We start from the raw sequence: 16,563 nt of genomic DNA on the forward strand, positions 1-16,563 counted from the left end.
AGTCTCCTGGTCAGACAATGGTGTTCTTCATGCTCTGCTTTCTAATACATCAGCAGCAAGAGTACTGTCCATATCAGCAAACACAGTGTCATCACCAAGTATCGGAACACTGCTTGCCGCTCTCCACTTCTGAAAAACATGATATAAAGATAAGCAAGGTATCTAGTAAAGAAAGGACCTTATTTTGTGTTACATTCTGCATTTCCTGCATCTGCATCATTTGGGGGGATATCTACACAAGAAAGGCTACCTTTGTGACATTCATATCATCATATTAATTTGATGCATAAATTCTGACCCAGGTGGGACTTGAACCCACAATCCCCAGCTCCGGAGGCTGATGCCTTATCCATTAGGCCACTGGGCCTCTGTTTTGTTTAATCAGCCACCAATTTCCCCGAAAAACATATATTTTCAGCAGTTTTGGGCCTTGTGTATCACACCTGAGCCTTCAATGACGTTCCACTTAGTTCTATCTAAATGAATACACCTCATAATAACATCAATATGACACTTAAACACAACATCACCCGAATACAGGCTAACTGAGCAACACTTGATTTCCTGAGCATCTACAACCAATAAGTACAGATTCACAATTAAGAGTGGGAAGCTAAGATCATGGATACTGTGAAAAATAGAAAATGCAAGGCGATTACTTTCTTTTCTCAAGAAGTCTTCATGGCTCTGTTGTACAGTTTCTGTATGTTTCAGTTCCATCAATAAGTCATTTCTGTGGACATGAAGCTGTGTCTACACAAGAAAGACTGTTGTGACATTCATATGTTGTTTAGATGCATAAATCCTGACCCAGGTGGGACTTGAACCCACAATCCCCAGCTCCGGAGGCTGATGCCTTATCCATTAGGCCACTGGGCCTCTCTGTTGTTCAATCAGCCATTGATTTCTCGGAGAAATATCATCTTTCGGTGATGGTTTATCAGCTCTGTATGTATGTTCTTAATAAAATCTCAGAAAGGCCACTGAGATGTGTGCGATCCTGTGAAACAAAGAGCGAGGGATTGATAAGTTGGCAACAGAAATAACAGTTGCTGTGAATGAAAGCTCAACAGTAAATGTCTTCACTTGCTGACTGTCTTTTTAGTAAACCAAACACGTCCCAGCCTACGCACTGTGTAGGTCACGGATTGTGAGGCAGTTAACAAAATATACTGTAGCACAAAAGGGGAATGATTTAGCCAGATCAAGCTGTTAATCATTCTGCAAGCACGGGTTTCTCAATCAATACCGAACCCCCCAGGACTCACCAACAATAACAAGACTTCTGCAGATATAAGGACACAATGGTGTGATATGACGTTTCTTGCTTGTGCCGTCACACATATTACTCACAATCATCACGCAGGTGGAAGTCTGTACAGTCACCCCCTGCTGACAGGGATGATCCTCCGTCTCCATTCACAGAATCACCGTCACAGGCGTGAGGTGGTAGCCAGCTTGAATGGCCTCACGATGTGTTTCAATCAAATGTGGATTTTTCATTTGGAACAATGAAGCATGATGATCATGGTCTATTCACAGAAACTGCATGTGCTTTTCACATGTGAATGTCTCTGATACATGTAACACCACCAACACCATGTCTTGGCCCACACACTGCCACCTGTGAGTGAGCTAAACAACCAATCACAAACTTTGTTTACACCCTCCCCCCCCCCCCTTTCTCATAAATCAAATTTAGGTTTTATTATTTCTGGATGTTTCCATGTTGTGCTGTGATTACACATCCTCAGGTAGTTATCTCCTCATTATTGCAGTCGCACACCGCTGCAATCACACAATCTGATCTCAGTCCATGACGAAGTTACGGCTGCCCTCATCTGCGGAGGAGAAGCAAGGTGCACTGCCCTGAGGTGGAGCTGTGCACACATTTGTGGACACATCTGTTTGCATCACATCCACTGGTATTTAGTGTAGCTACCTGGAACAGAGATTCACAATGTGCACTCCAGATTCTCAACATATATACACATGTATGCATCAATACATTTGGGTTTCAAAGGTGCACTCAGGTTAAGTCATAAAACACACATCAGAGCACCTGTTTCTGTTTTGTTTGGGTCACATGACTAAATTCATCATTTTTCATCAACTGTTACATGTGCTGTCACATTTTCTTGACCTTTCCAGACTCGGATGGACTGCTTCTCACCTTGTGACTCATCTCTGTCATGTGTAACACAGACATTTCTGCCCTGAAAGGTGGCAGCTTTCGCAACAGCTGATTGTCTCCTGCCTTGTAATCAAGCTGATGGATGAAAGGCTCATCAAAAAACGCCCACCACAGCTCCAGGTCACTGTCTGACAGACCTACTTGTGCCCCCCCACCCCATATTGACTAATTTAAAGGTGTCTGCATGTCATTGACTTCCTGATGGACCGCTCTGCTGCGTGACAGACATCAGGAAAACTCCAAAAACCCAAGCTCCACGCTTAAAAAGCAGGGATTAAAAGAGTGGGAGGAGGGCTGATGCATCCTGTGGTCTAGGATCAGTGTGTGTGTGACTGACGTTCTTGATTCATCATCCAACAACCTCATGGACAGCATGGATATATAAGCTGGAGCACACCTGCACGACAACAAGGACTCCAGACCTCCACCGACTGACCTCAACCTGTTACCAAAGTTCAGGGTATGTATATCTGAGATTTACATTCTGTCTTATTCTTTTTACAGCAAAACTAAAGATTATTTTATGCTATTTATTTTTAACCATGTGGCTGAATTATCAATAAAAGGGACATTATTTCTAAAATTATTAAATTCTGACTACAGCAATTGTGAAGAGAAATATGGGGACTTTGTAGTGAACTGATTTTATCTGAGTTGCTCAGCAAAGAAGCTTAAAACATATTTTTTGAGGCTTTGTTGTATTTTTGAATCTCTTATAAATTATGTTTTATCTTTTTTTTCTTTTAATTCGTAATGGTCGTTGATCTTACGTTAATATTTTTAATATATAATATTTTTTTAAATTATATTTCGTTCCTTTAAAAACAACCAACCAAGTAAAAGTCAGAAGTTACTCACGGCCGTGTCTCCTCCCTCTCCAGTGCCTTGCAGAGACTTCACAGCATGCTGCCCGGGAGAGCGGCTGATGTCCGTCACTGCGTCCTCCTGACGAGCCGCTGGCTGCCCGTGGCTCTGGCGCTGCTCCTCGTCCTCTCCTCCAGCTTCAGCCGCGCTCACAGCACCACCGTGGAGCACGACTTCCACATTGTTCACAATGTCGACAACAGAAGTAAGAACCGCTTTGTTAATATTATTATTATAATAATACAAGTCTTATTCTCAGACGGCTAACTTCAGCTGAAGACAGAAGCAAAACTTATTTTAATTTATTTTAAGCTTATAATCTAAATTTTTTCTGCTTGAGTTAGTAATTTAATGATAAATATAAATGTATTATCAATAAAGTCATTTTAGCTTTAAATTAATGATCTGTAATCTCAGGAAAGAATTCACAGCATTAGACAGAGAGAGAAGAGTCTCAAGAAAAAAAAAACATGTTTCATGACTTTTACTGTGATTTACACACATTAGAGAATGTGTTACCACTGTTAACTGTATGTTTTAGTAACACCCTGATGGGATAAAGTTTATTATTAACTGTTATTATAAGTACATCTGGTCAGTAACAGCTTAGAACATGATTCAGTCTGTGGCTCAGTGACAGTAAGAAAGGACTTTGAGTTTATCCCTAACATGTGGTGTATACTATTATCCCAACAGTGAACATCTGTTTTCAAAGTGCTAACATCATGTACATGCCTCACTTCATTTGATGCATACAGGTCCAGAGATAGACCCTTTCTGGTATGTGGGCCGTGGGGTGAGACCCATCGGGCGCTTCGGGAAGAGACACAGCAGTGTTGGTGCTCTGGGCAGCGGTGGGATGCAGCCCGTCGTCAGGACGTTGGAGCTGCTCCTCAACAGCCTCAGAAACAAGGAGGACCTCGGTAAAGTGCTTGATGGAGAGGACGGGGATTGGTTACCGTGACAACGTGCTGTCCTCCCATCCATCCACAAACTCTGTCTTCATTTTATTTCTTTTTTTTAAATCCTTATTTTGCTCTTAACTGTATTTCTCTCTGGTGTCTGTTATGTTTATCCACAATGGAAAGTATCTGTAAATAAAAAAAATGCATTATATATTGATTAATAAATCCAGATGTTGTCATTACATGTGCGGACGGTTTTTTTCTGTGTTTGCAGGTGCACTACAAACAGTTCCTTTCAAATGAAGTTCATTCAAGTTTGCAAATTTTATTCATTTCATAGTACATTTTTTTTCTTCTCAGAATACTGTGGCACATAGAGAATCTGTATTTTTTGCTTGTTAATATTTTCCCCAACATGTCATATGGATTGCAACAAACGATTGCACATAAAAGTGGATGGGCCCGCCTGTGGAGCTGTGCACAGTGCACCTCTTCATAGACACTGGATTTAAACAGGAACAATGAGCTTTTAGCTCCGCGTGTGAATATCATTGTAACAATTAGACTTCCTGTGTGAATCCAGCCCTACAAGTCATGACAATTATACACAGTCTCTTGCACACAACACTGAAAGATTTGTCAACTATGATTGGGCAATAAACACATTATTCTATATCATATCCATCTTTTCACACATATACATATATTAACAAATCCTGCGATGAGATAATATTTGTTTTTTGTTTTTTTTTTTACATTAGAAAAATACAGGACACTGATGATTGGACCCTTTGTGGCAGCTGTGCTTCTCGTGGGAGATTTTACATCGATTTGATAAAACCAGAAACATGCTTTTATACATCAACACCTCTGGAGAACAAGATCAACAAAAGTACAGGATCAATGTGCAAAAACTCATAGATGTGAAAGGCTGGGATGAAAAGGTCACTAATAGAATAGGTAGAGCATTCATAGAGAAGATCATCACACCTTTCAAGCAGTCCATCAGGAACCATCCAACCCTGCTCTTTAGCTGTAGCCAAAGCAAAAAAACCTCGACCAGCATATGCATGACTAACTGAGATCCAGGCTAATGTAGGAGGAGTAAAGAAAAATCACCTAAAAATGAAAGGCAGTATTCTCAAATCTACTGTTTAAGGAGTATGAATCATTAGCCACTCCAAAGGACATGCCTCTTGTCACCTGTGTTTTTGCAGTATTTACCATCATCATTGCTGGCAGAATATCAAATGGTAAATGCAGGCTTACACTGAAAGCGCTTTGAGTCATCACACATGAGAGACTCTGACAGGACTGACTGAGGAGGGGGGGGGGGGGGGTACTTTGAGGTGAGAATAAAGCCTTTAATTTGCAATAGTACCTATTTTTCAGTGGTATTGCATAAAAACGTTCAGTTAAGTACAAAAATAAACTGCTTGTAACAAAATCATGGTTTCATGGCATTTGTTATATAGCCCGTCAGACTTCATTATGTAAAAATCTTTACAAGATTTTCTGAACGCAACACAAAAGTTCAGACGTGACCCGAGAAAAGGGAAAACATGAAAGTTTGTTCAACTGAAAGGCCACGAAGTTTGAACGTAAACAGAGAGGGTGACAGAGAGGAAAAGAGGTGGCCTGAAAACAGGAAGAGACTGATTATTTAAATGTGGTAGTCTCCAGCATTCGGGCCATATACTAGGCCATGTATGTGTTCATGAATCAATGAATCAGTTGTATATAAAATCCTTTTCTACATAGAGGAGAGAACACTGTTCTGTAAATTGTCTGGATGCTAAATACACATGATGCTAACTACTGTAGGAACTGCCAGCAGTTGCCTAGCTTAGCTTAAAGGCTGGAACTTTAGTTCAGTCCAAAGGTAGCATAATAATATGTCAAACTTCAATGTGAAAGAAGCTGTTTGTGGTGATGAAGCCACAAATCTGTGCTGTAAATGCAACTTAGTCCCAAAGATCAGGCATAAAGTACACACAGCATGTTCACTGCTCCTCTCACAAACTGGTAGAAACCAAAACAGAGCTGAATAAAGGGATTCTGGAAACAGTATTTAGTCAGGCTAGATGTTTCTTCCTGTCTTTATGCTAAGCTAAGCTAAGTTAAACAACTGCTGGCTGCACAGTTTCTTAAGCTGGAGATATACTTGCTTTTATCTCTTTGTGTGAAGAGAAAGTGTGTACGATGTGTCAGTGCCACAGCCACGTGACAAACAGGCTGTTTGCTAAGATCCCTGGCAAAGGATTATTATCATATAATAGCCTAATTTCCATGGAGACCTGCAACATAAATGGAAACTATTAATGTCAATTTACAGTGAAAAATGTTGCACTAAAAGCTTCAGACGGCTGAACAGTTCTGTCAGTGACGGGTCCTCTCCTCCAGTAACACGGTTCCTACATAAAGAAGTATGTAGGAACAAATGTGTTGTCTGAAAGCAAGTATACATCCAGCCTTAGAATAATGACAACTGGTGTGATTATTATTATTATTCAACTCAGAGAGAAAGCCAATTATCCAAAGACTGGTAAGAAATTTTCTGGTAAGTGATTAAAATGGCCAAAAATAATAAAAGTGTTACAATCACCCCCAGATGAGGACTACCGTCTGATGTGTGTGAAAACTGACAATCGTTGGAACACAAAGCTCTGAATGGGGCTACAGCATGATTCAATATCCTGATGACATTTCATTTGGCGAGAGAGAAGATGCAGTATAAAACTCGGCTCAGCCTCTTTTTGGGACGACAAATCACACAAAGTTTCACATGATTTTTCCACAGCTTCATTGTACATTAAATCACAACACTCTTGCAAACAGATAGAAAAGGGAAAGGAGTTGTTCTTGGTCTGTACAGTTATTCTTTTTGAGTTGGATTATGAGGAGTGTTTGCAGATTTTAAGGCAGAGACACTGACTGTGCAGTCACCCTCGCAGGACGTTCAGTATTATTGAGAATGAATGAAAGGGAAAGAACCAGTCATATTCTTGAGGTGTTTGCTGGGTGGGTCACACAGCGCAGGTGATGGCCCCTGCTTGGCCGCGAGCTGGAGGCAGACGCTGGGTAAAGGCACTGGATGTGAGTGGCCCCCCGTCCCCGGGGCTCCGACGTGGCCCTGAGGGACACGTTGTGCTGTTGACTGTCACTATGGCCGAAACACTTTCACCTGCTGCTCTGGCTCCGACTTTTCTGAAATGCAGAACAGGCAGGGTTACCCTGAAAACATCAGTAATATATATATGACATGAATGAACACAGCTGATTCTCCCCAGCCTTAAATTTAGAGCATGCTGTATGATGAGCTGGTAGAAAGGACAAACTAATGATTACACGTCTTGGTCACTGATTTTGCTCCATTGTCCTGTCTGCTGTCTGTATTTGGAGCCATGCTGAAAAAGCCACCCTGAATCAGAGCTATTGTGTGGATACTGCTCGAGGGGGAAAAAAAGAAGATAAAGAAAGCCCTAACAGAAAAAAGGCCATTCACTGACATGAAAAGGACCCGACTTCCTCGTCCTCCTGCACTGTGTGTGTTTCCATTTGGCTGCTTTACATCTAATGGGGCTTTTCAGTTACTTAGTCTCCTTTTAGCAAATGTATTCACTTTTTACATCCATTCAGCGGTCTATCTCTTCTCTCAGGACAAAGTGTGAAATGTGTGATAACTAAAGATGAATAAAAGTGGATCCTTGTTTCACTTTCCATCTCACACACAGGGCTGTATTAATGTGTAGAAGTCAGCAGACTCACTTGTATGATAAACAAAAGCTTATTAGGAGTATTAAGAGTGAGATTTTTACCATATAAGTTTATTTATATAAATTATTAGATGCAGATTTGTCTGTATATTCAGTTTGCTTGGTTTTCTCCAAGTTGACTAATAACAGCCTAGTTTAGTACCTTTCAGTGGAGGCGCTGGAAGCTTCCTCCTCTGATGGCGTGATGAGTCCAGGGTTTGAGGCTGTAATAAAAGAATTATTATTAAAACCTTGTTTCCCATTTTAAATATCAAACCTTCAGCTATTTAACACGCTAATACCACATTAACCCCTTTTCCACCTGCTCTGCTTGTGAACATGACCTGTATGTAAATTAGATAAACCCTTTATGATGTCACACAGAAGTATTTTAACATGGAAGTCTATGGGGATCGACTCTTTTTTCTTTTAGAGCCGGCCTCAAGTAGCCACTTGAGAAACAGGAGATTTTGGCAGTTCCATGTTGGCTTCGTGCCTCGGCTGTGGAGGATTGGTGTCTTAATTCTAAGCAATTCTTTGTGCCTCTGAGGCAAAACACAGACAATCAGCCAGGACAACTGGCTCCGGAGCGACACCAATACTTTTCCTTTCTATAACCAAGAACCACAATTTCACATTGGTTTCAACGTTTGAATGATAAAGAGGTTTTTTAAAGATTTGCAAATGTCAGCTGACACGAGCACAGCCCAGAACTGGCATGCAGTTTGCACTGATGCAAAAGGAGTAATCAATACTGTCAATACTTTCTTGTTGTACCTTAGACTTTGGCTTGTATTTGGAGAAGCGATTGCAGGAAGTCACGTTTAACCCAGCTGTTTTCAGAGCTGATATCCTGGCCTCAATGTTTGATATCTTGAAGCACAAAAAGGATTAGTTTAGGGAGACTTCTTACGTAATCGTATTTGTTATCTTTGCTCATTTTTAGTCAGTAAATTATGTAGAAAAGGTTATGATCGATTGATCACTAATAATGATCATTAATCCCCTCCAGTACCTGTAGTTCAGACTGCTGGACCTGAGCAGCTGCAGTAGCCACCTGGTCTTCCAGGAAGGCCAGCTCTGTGTCTGAGGTCCCACTGCTAATACTACGAGCACACTGCTCCAGGTCCCCCAGCGCCCCCTCAAGGCCATAGACAGCACCAGCAGCCAGGTACACCTGAACAGAGGAGGAGAAGGGCTAAACGTTTATCCCCTCTTAACATGTCCCGGAGGTGAAGCTATCAGACTGAGGTGCTTACATTTTCCTCCATCTTGGTCAGCCTCTGGTCCAGCCTGCGGGTCTCGGAGCTATTGGATATGGGAGAAGCACTCATGGACTCAGAAGGGGTGTAGTTCTCACCTCCCGCCTCACCAATCAGTTCCTCTGTAGCGTTCAAAACCTTCAGCACCTCTGTGGTGATGCTGCAGAGTGAAGCCGCCGAGTACTTCTGCTTGACATAAAAATGGAAGCAATGATTAACAGTGAAACATCCACAAAGATCAGAATCAGACATGAAAAAAAAAAAGATCAGTGACGCTGTGAGAATAAAGGCTTAACATGTGAGCATAGGAAACATGGGAAACACATATATAACATCTGTAGTCCTAACGTTGAGGACAAAACAAGGGCTTAATGTAGTGTAACTAATTAAAATGATAATGAGAAATAGGCCTATCCTTCATTTTGGAAGCCAAGGCACGTAACAAAACACAATTATGCAAATATACAATTTTAGAACATTATACAATCATTAGGGAAGGAAAAACATCCCATTTCAAAATGAAGGGAAGCAAATAAAGATAATGAGGCTTTGCATTTTTATCAGCAGCCTGAGCTCCTGAAACACACACATGGTGACACACACACATCTACAGGTGACACACACATATATATATGTGCTCTGCAATCTGCTGGACTTGAAAGAGAAAACAATGGAGGGAGAAAAGAATTTCTATTTCAAGAATATTAGTTGTAAAGCCAGAACAAAAATAAAGATGATATAATAAATGTTGAAATAATCCAGTGTATTTAAAATATTTTACTAGTTTTAAACAGCTAATCAAATAAAAACGGCTGATGAAAGTTTTGTTTTGAACTTTGAATTCATAAAGTGTTCTTTCATTAAAACAGACGCACATCACTTGGCAGAGATCTCTCACAACCAAATTAAAATGTTTTTGACAAATAAAAACTGCCAATTCCTTCATCCAAATCCAAACTTTGTTCCAAACTCAGGTTGTCTGAGACACATGATAATTCACACCAAGATGTCACAGCTGTTATTCTTGTTCTCCTGAACTGATGAAAACACCAAGCAAGAACAGGAAAGGCCAGTAAAGAGGGACAGATGTTATTCAATAATGAATGAATCACTGGCTGAAGCTTTGATCAGTGGGATCGGAGCATATTGATCCTTCCTAGTGCCAGTGTTTTAGATGATGACAAGAGAGGCTGGTAGGGGGCTGAGAAAGAGATGAGGGGCAGTTATCACAAAAAGAAAAAAGAAAACCAATACAGCGATCTCAAAAAGACGGAAATTCACAGATGGATGATCTGAGATATTGATTTGGGTTGATCAATACATGAGTGGTAATGTTTTCATCCACTCCAAAGGCCCTCGCCATCGTCACACAGATCAAACACACTGACACACATCTCAATGACACTGACTTTAAAAGACAGATTGCATTAAAAATGATCAGTTTCTTGCATTAATATAGAAAAATGAGTCACTGTGGAGGATGGAAAGGAAATAAAAGTTAGTTACTGTGTTAAAGCTGAAATCTAAAGCCTACCCCATTATATTTACATCAATAATTTAGGATTAATTATTGACTATATTCACTAAAAAGTGACAAATATCTTGTCATGTACTGTGTAAGAGGCAAGCAGTACTTATAGGAGCCCTCATAATGAGTCTAGTGACTGACATCAAACCCAACGCCTCAGACCAAGTGTGTGTATGTGTGTATCCACCACAGTTTTGTGGGTTCTTCATGACTAGAGTGAATTATTGAAACATTGTTTTCCATGCAAGAACATGGTTAAAAACTTTTGTGTTAATTTTAACTTAGGTTTCATCTATTTTTTAGTTTTAAAAGTGAGAAAAGAGTTTAGAAAAGAGTATTGTAATGTGTCAATGCTACCATTTAAAAAGATTTCATTGAAACAGAGCAGACAAAGATGATGATGAAGACATCAGCGACAAAGTAACAAGGAAGGAAGGGTAACTATAATTTCTCTAATGAACTTGTCTACTGTGTGCATTACTTGCAAAAATAAGCCAAATATTAGGCCACTTCACACAGTCATATTGTATAGTTGATGTTCTGTTTAATGATTGCATGCATCGTGTCTTTGCTTTCTAGCTATTTTATCTCACCTGCTGTAAGACAGAGGAGAGTAACTGACGCCTCTGCTGTTGCTCCAAGTTATTTTGTCCTACCTGACACACACACAGTCACACAAAGAGCAGACAAAACAGAAGGGGAACACAGCCAAACGAGGACAACACCAGATGAGGGACAGAGACCATTGATTGCCACACAAACACACAATAAAAGAGCAGGGTGAGATGGTAAAACAGCAAAATGAGAAAATCAAAAAGCAGCCAAAACAGAGGCAGAAAATTACTGAAATCAAATCCACTCCTCACCTGGTTGTTTGACAGTGCCCCCTCCTGGGAAGAAGGTGAAACAGCAGGTGAACTGGCACTGGATCCACTCCTCTTTGCTCCACCTTTTTGTCCTCTTCCGTCTTTCTTACTTTGTCTGTTGGAGTCTCGTTTGTCTCCTCTCTTTTGTTCCTGGTCGTCTACCTTCTCTTTTAAACTCCCTCCTGCTCTCTCTAACCTCCTCTCCCTCACTCTTCCCTCCTCTCTCATTGAAACACTTGTTACTAGCCTCTGACTTCTTATCATTTCTGGTCCATTCATTTCTTCCACTGCTTCAGTTGCTTGCTCTATGAACTTGTCACTTGCCCGGTGCCTTTCTCTGTCTGTGCCTTTTGACCTCTGTTTCACACTCTGTCTGTCACTTTCTTTTTCCATCTGTTTGTCCATGGGCCTCTTCTGTGCACACTCCTCTCCAGAGGAGCTGTTGTCTTTGCTGTTGGCACGGCTGACCAGCTGGCTGAGTCTGGATCGTAGCTCCTCTTCCAGAGGGTCTGCAGGAGAGAATCCAGGCCCCAAGGAAAACTGAGGCCCTGGAACTAAAGACTGGGGTGGAGGTGGGCTAGGGACTGGCGAGTTTGGTGCCACCGTGTCCAAGTCCTCTGGCTCAGGTGTCATGGCATCTAATTTGAAGGCGTCTGCTGCAGCTGTGGCTGCTGACACAGGGTCAGGTACTGGCTGCTCCTCACTTAAACCTCTTTTCAGCAGGGCATTTAGCAGAAAGCCGCTGTTCTCCTTGAATGTGGGTAGAGATGCATAAAGAGAAATATGCCTGAGTAAAGTGCCTGAGCTATACAATGAAGAAACTATATTTTACAGCCAAAACTAAATCTGCAATGAATATAACAACTTCTAAATTATCACTGTGAAAACAATGGTATGATATGTTACCTGTGCTAAGGGGTAGATGGGCTGTGCATGGCTCTGGCTTCCAGGCCTGCTCTGCTCTGTGGACGACTCTCTCTTGCTTTTCCTGCGTCGCCGTGATCGTCTGACGGGGTCAATCTGCCTCTCCTCAGCCTCGCTGCTGTCTCCCATCACCTGAGAACGCAAAAAAATGATGTTTTTTTTGCATTTAGTTCTACCTTTACCTTCAAAATAAACATATGTAGTCACAGCTTTTGAAGTCCAACCAACTTGTGTCATTTCCTGTGTATGATCTATTCTGACCTTGTTTTATGGCTGCTGTATAAATGAATGTACAGTTATATCACCTTTGGATTAAAGTTCACATCCAGCGCCTCTGAGTGGACTGGATATGGGGAGAAGTTTTGGCTGAAGGTGTTGGTGGTAGAGTGGCTGGTGATGAGGGTGCAGGTGAGTATCTGGCGGTCCTTTCTTTGTCAACAAGTTGTGAGGGGGTTTGCGAGGACATGCTGACAGCACTGATGAAGCTTCTGAGTCTGAATTGAGAGTCTCTGTGTTGGTGTACTGGCCGGATGACGGTGATGTAATGGGAGGGTGCTGGGTATACGTCCACTCTGGGTCGTGCTGCGAGTCTGTGTAGTAAGTCTCGTCTGACAGCTTGCGCCTGAACTGTCTCAGCGCTGCACCCCAGCCTCCTTCGTCATCTTCCTCAGAGTCAGATCCCATCTCATCGTATGCGGAGACAACACCAGACTCCTTTTCCAATACGCTAAAAACCAGACTCTTCCTCTTGGTAAGCAGGCTAGGCCGAGACAGCTGAGAGCTGTGCAGAGCGATCCAGTTTCCGTCAGGGCTCTGGAGCACCGAGGACGCACCTGGATGGACATCAGCAGTCAGGTAGCTCAGAAACAGCATATTTTGGGTTTATTGTGACTGCAATATGCAAGGTACAGAAAGTTAATAAGAAAGCAGAATGATGTATGTTACCACTGAGAACATTTGAACTCTTTAGTGATGAAAAATGAGTCTGTGTTTGTGATATTTACTGGAGTTATCCAGGCGATCCATGCTCTTCCAGCTGGGAAGAGACGTGGCCTTGGCCTCTCTCTTTAGCGAGGCGTACTCCTGCAAGCCACCACCACCGCCACCTGCCCCGGCACCCTCCTCCTCTGGACCCTTCTCTGGGGAGTCGTCACTGGTGAGGGAGAATGCCGACCGTGATCGCTGGAAGCACACACAATGAAACAACACAGATTAGGTCACACACATCTGAGTGAGACTGACCTCCAGAGATACAACTACAGCAGGGACATGGCCAGAAAACATCCACATATAGTTCAATAATCACATAGAAATACAGTATGAACAAGAGCGTGTGGGCCAACTTAATTGCTGGCTGTGATTTAACATTCTCACCAGCAGGTGGGGCTAAATAACAACAAGTGAACGGCTCACATGGACTGGTGACAAGCACACACTCACAGGACCTTAATCGATTCATCTTGATGCATCTTCCATGGAACAACCCCTGATTTTATATATATGCAATGTCAGAAGTTATAGATTTATGAAGACATTTTAGATGAGGCTTCTGCTGTAAGTCTGATGTCACTTCAGAAGCACTGCCAGAACCATCCTGTTTGGCAGAGGGATAAAGCATCCATCCTTATAATGAGTGGGATGCAACATTAAGGTTTATAGTGTTATCAAACTCTGTGGATTCGAGTGGGAATCTGCATGTCTGAATGAGTGTGTTTGCAGAAAGCTGATAAACAGAGCCTGTCCCATGGCGGGCAGAGCAGTCGAGGAGGATCTCGGCGTGTTTCACAGGACTTTGATCTTCACTGAGTGAAACAGCAGGAACAGAACGGAGAGGCTCGGGGAACGCAGCTTTGATGCTCCGCTCACACACAGGACGACGACAAATCTCCAGGAGTCCCTGCTGACTAATAGTGTGAAAAATTGCCAGGTGTGTGTTTGTGTGTACATGAGTAAGTGGTGTTTTGTTGCCGTATTGTGTATACTTTTCTCAAATCTGGAACATTTAGGGAAACAAACTGTCTGATTTGGATTTCCTTTAAGCACAGATATCAAATCCAGACTGATTCATATAAAAACAACAACTAACAACCCAAAACAGAGGTACTAGCCATGCATATTTGTGGTCTGTTTAATGGCTCACTGATGTGTTTTAAAACACGTCGATTAAACACACATCCCTGTTACATCATCTTCATTCAATTTGAGTCAGGATACCAGGTAAGATGCTAACAAATGTAACTTTTTGGTAGACTTTGAGGGTCTGGTTTTCAAACTTCTAACAGGATCTTTATCATTCTATAAGCACACTAGCAAATCCACAACGGGCTGCCTCCAAAGAAGACATGGAGGGTTATGGAATGGCAAAGTGAAAGCTCAGTTTTGAATCCCATTGAAATGGTGTGTGGGGATTTGAAATGGATTTGAAACCCTCAAACATCTTAAAACTAAAGGAATTTTGGATGGAAGAGTGGTCAAAACTGCCAGAGACTGGTCGACAATTATGCAAATAAATCATAATGCCAAAGATGTACTTACATTTTCCAAACAAATCTTTTTAGATAATTTTCTTTTCAAGAGTTTAACTTTGCCACTAACTGATGGCAATGTCTCACAGCAGATCAGTCTTTGTTTCTCTAAATGAAAAAAAACAATAATTTCCACAGAATGCATTTACTTTTTTCACATGACTCTTTGTGACCTGTGTCACTGAAAAGTCACAGTGCCAAGCACAACATTCCCGTGTTTTTTGTAAAGCTAGCACAACAGTCAGTCCGCCAAAACACAGACAGAGGAAAATTATACTGTACGTGGTGCAAATCGAAGTTAGAAATGCACAGTGTGTATGCCTTCTTTAAACACATGGTGTACAGCAAATGCTTCTGGTCAGGACTTTACACTCACTAAGGGCGGTTTTATTTTGACATGGACAGATACGGATGCCATTGGCGGTGTGAATTGCTCAGAGTGTTGTGACTTGCTCTAGACTCACCCAGAGAGAGTAGGAGGTCTTGAGGGGGTCTTGTGGTCCTTGAGAGGAAGAGTGAGGCTGAGAAGGAGAGGGCAGTTCACTGGGCTGGATTAGAGACTGTGACTGAGGCCAGACAAAGTCGTACTCTGTCTGCATCTCTGAGCGCTTCCTCCTCTGGATGATCTGAAGACGAGGAGAGAGAGAGAGAGAGAGAGAGAGGACATGAGAGAATGTAAAAGCTACACATCACACAGCAAGCTTTATGTAATGGATTATAATAATAATGCAAATTGGAAAATACAACAGCATTTTATATTATCCATGAATAATTTGTCATAATGAAAATTTAAAGCCAATAAATACAGTTTCTATTTGAATATTACGCACTGTAATCCTCAATGTGGAGAAAAAAAGGGTGCTGAGGGTGTATGAGTATGCAAATATGTTGATAAAGATATGATTAAAATGAAAGTAGCTGAATTTGAATGTAATGTATCGCAGATTCTGGCAAACGAAAGTGTCTGCCTTTTTTAAAATAATACTGTAACCTTGTTTTCAAAAGATGAAAGGGCCTTTAATTCCCTTTGTCATCACTCATTAAAATGTAATATCAATGTAAATGCTTTTGTTTGAAATCATAATAGTCGACAGAGCTGGCCTGATGTTTGATTTTCACTCTCATAAAGGATGATAATAAACCAACAGAAACCTACTTTTTTGAACAATGGTTGTGGCAAGTTCCTCTATGAGTTCCTCTTTGTGGTCCCGCAGATACCGAGCCTCATTCTGCTTCTCCTACACACACACACAGACACATTCTGTTCAAAGCGACGGTGAATTACCAGGAGAGGGTCTGTGGAGAGCCAAGAACTATGACTGCATCCCGCTGATACTGAGACCAGCAGGGAGGCAAGAACAGAGGAGAAGCATGTGGCCATGACAAAAAAACACACACAGGGGATTGGATAGCAGGGAGGAAATAAAAAAGGTAGGAGAAGAAGAGGATGAAAAGGACGCCTCACCAAGCTGTCACTGAACTCCTCTGCCTTGGCGATTGCCTCTTCTATAGCTTCCTCAGCAACACGCAGGGCGACTGTGAGCGTCTCGGCCATGCTGTGTCCTAGTATCACACACACACAGACCACACATAAACAGCTGTATACACAGACAGACATACACGCTCATCTTCACCTTTAGTAATCTAGCAGTATAGCTGTGTGGCATTACTGATATTCATAGTTCTTGAGGAAAAAATCCTGATGAGACTTTGTGATCCCTTGATATGAATGTGACATTT

General features: G+C 41.7%; 2 protein-coding genes and 2 non-coding genes across 4 annotated transcripts in view; 1 reads left to right on the top strand and 3 right to left on the bottom strand.

The window, feature by feature from the left end:
• Nucleotides 1-294: 294 nt before the first annotated feature.
• On the bottom strand, nt 295-367 carry trnar-ccg (transfer RNA arginine (anticodon CCG)). Its single transcript has one exon. It is a non-coding gene; the product is annotated as a tRNA-Arg (tRNA).
• A 439-nt stretch (nt 368-806) lies between these two features.
• Nucleotides 807-879, bottom strand: trnar-ccg (transfer RNA arginine (anticodon CCG)). Its single transcript has one exon. It is a non-coding gene; the product is annotated as a tRNA-Arg (tRNA).
• Nucleotides 880-3,097: 2,218 nt separating this feature from the next.
• On the top strand, nt 3,098-4,022 carry prlh2 (prolactin releasing hormone 2). Its single transcript, XM_028433338.1, has 2 exons — nt 3,098-3,263; nt 3,817-4,022. The coding sequence occupies exons 1-2, from the start codon at nt 3,098-3,100 to the stop codon at nt 4,020-4,022; spliced, it is 372 nt and encodes a 123-aa protein (XP_028289139.1).
• A 313-nt stretch (nt 4,023-4,335) lies between these two features.
• The window catches only part of LOC114453504 (rab effector MyRIP-like), an 86,098-nt gene continuing 73,870 nt past the window's right edge, over nt 4,336-16,563 (bottom strand). The window contains 14 exon segments of the mRNA XM_028433429.1: nt 4,336-7,170; nt 7,882-7,942; nt 8,496-8,591; nt 8,734-8,895; nt 8,978-9,166; nt 11,102-11,164; nt 11,375-12,124; nt 12,281-12,430; nt 12,604-12,663; nt 12,665-13,131; nt 13,303-13,480; nt 15,288-15,449; nt 15,981-16,061; nt 16,289-16,386. Coding sequence (XP_028289230.1) covers nt 7,127-7,170; nt 7,882-7,942; nt 8,496-8,591; nt 8,734-8,895; nt 8,978-9,166; nt 11,102-11,164; nt 11,375-12,124; nt 12,281-12,430; nt 12,604-12,663; nt 12,665-13,131; nt 13,303-13,480; nt 15,288-15,449; nt 15,981-16,061; nt 16,289-16,386 — 2,561 coding nt within the window. The 3' untranslated portion in view covers nt 4,336-7,126.

The sequence above is a fragment of the Parambassis ranga genome, chromosome 20, assembly GCF_900634625.1.
Source record: "Parambassis ranga chromosome 20, fParRan2.1, whole genome shotgun sequence".
Taxonomy (NCBI): domain Eukaryota; kingdom Metazoa; phylum Chordata; class Actinopteri; family Ambassidae; genus Parambassis; species Parambassis ranga.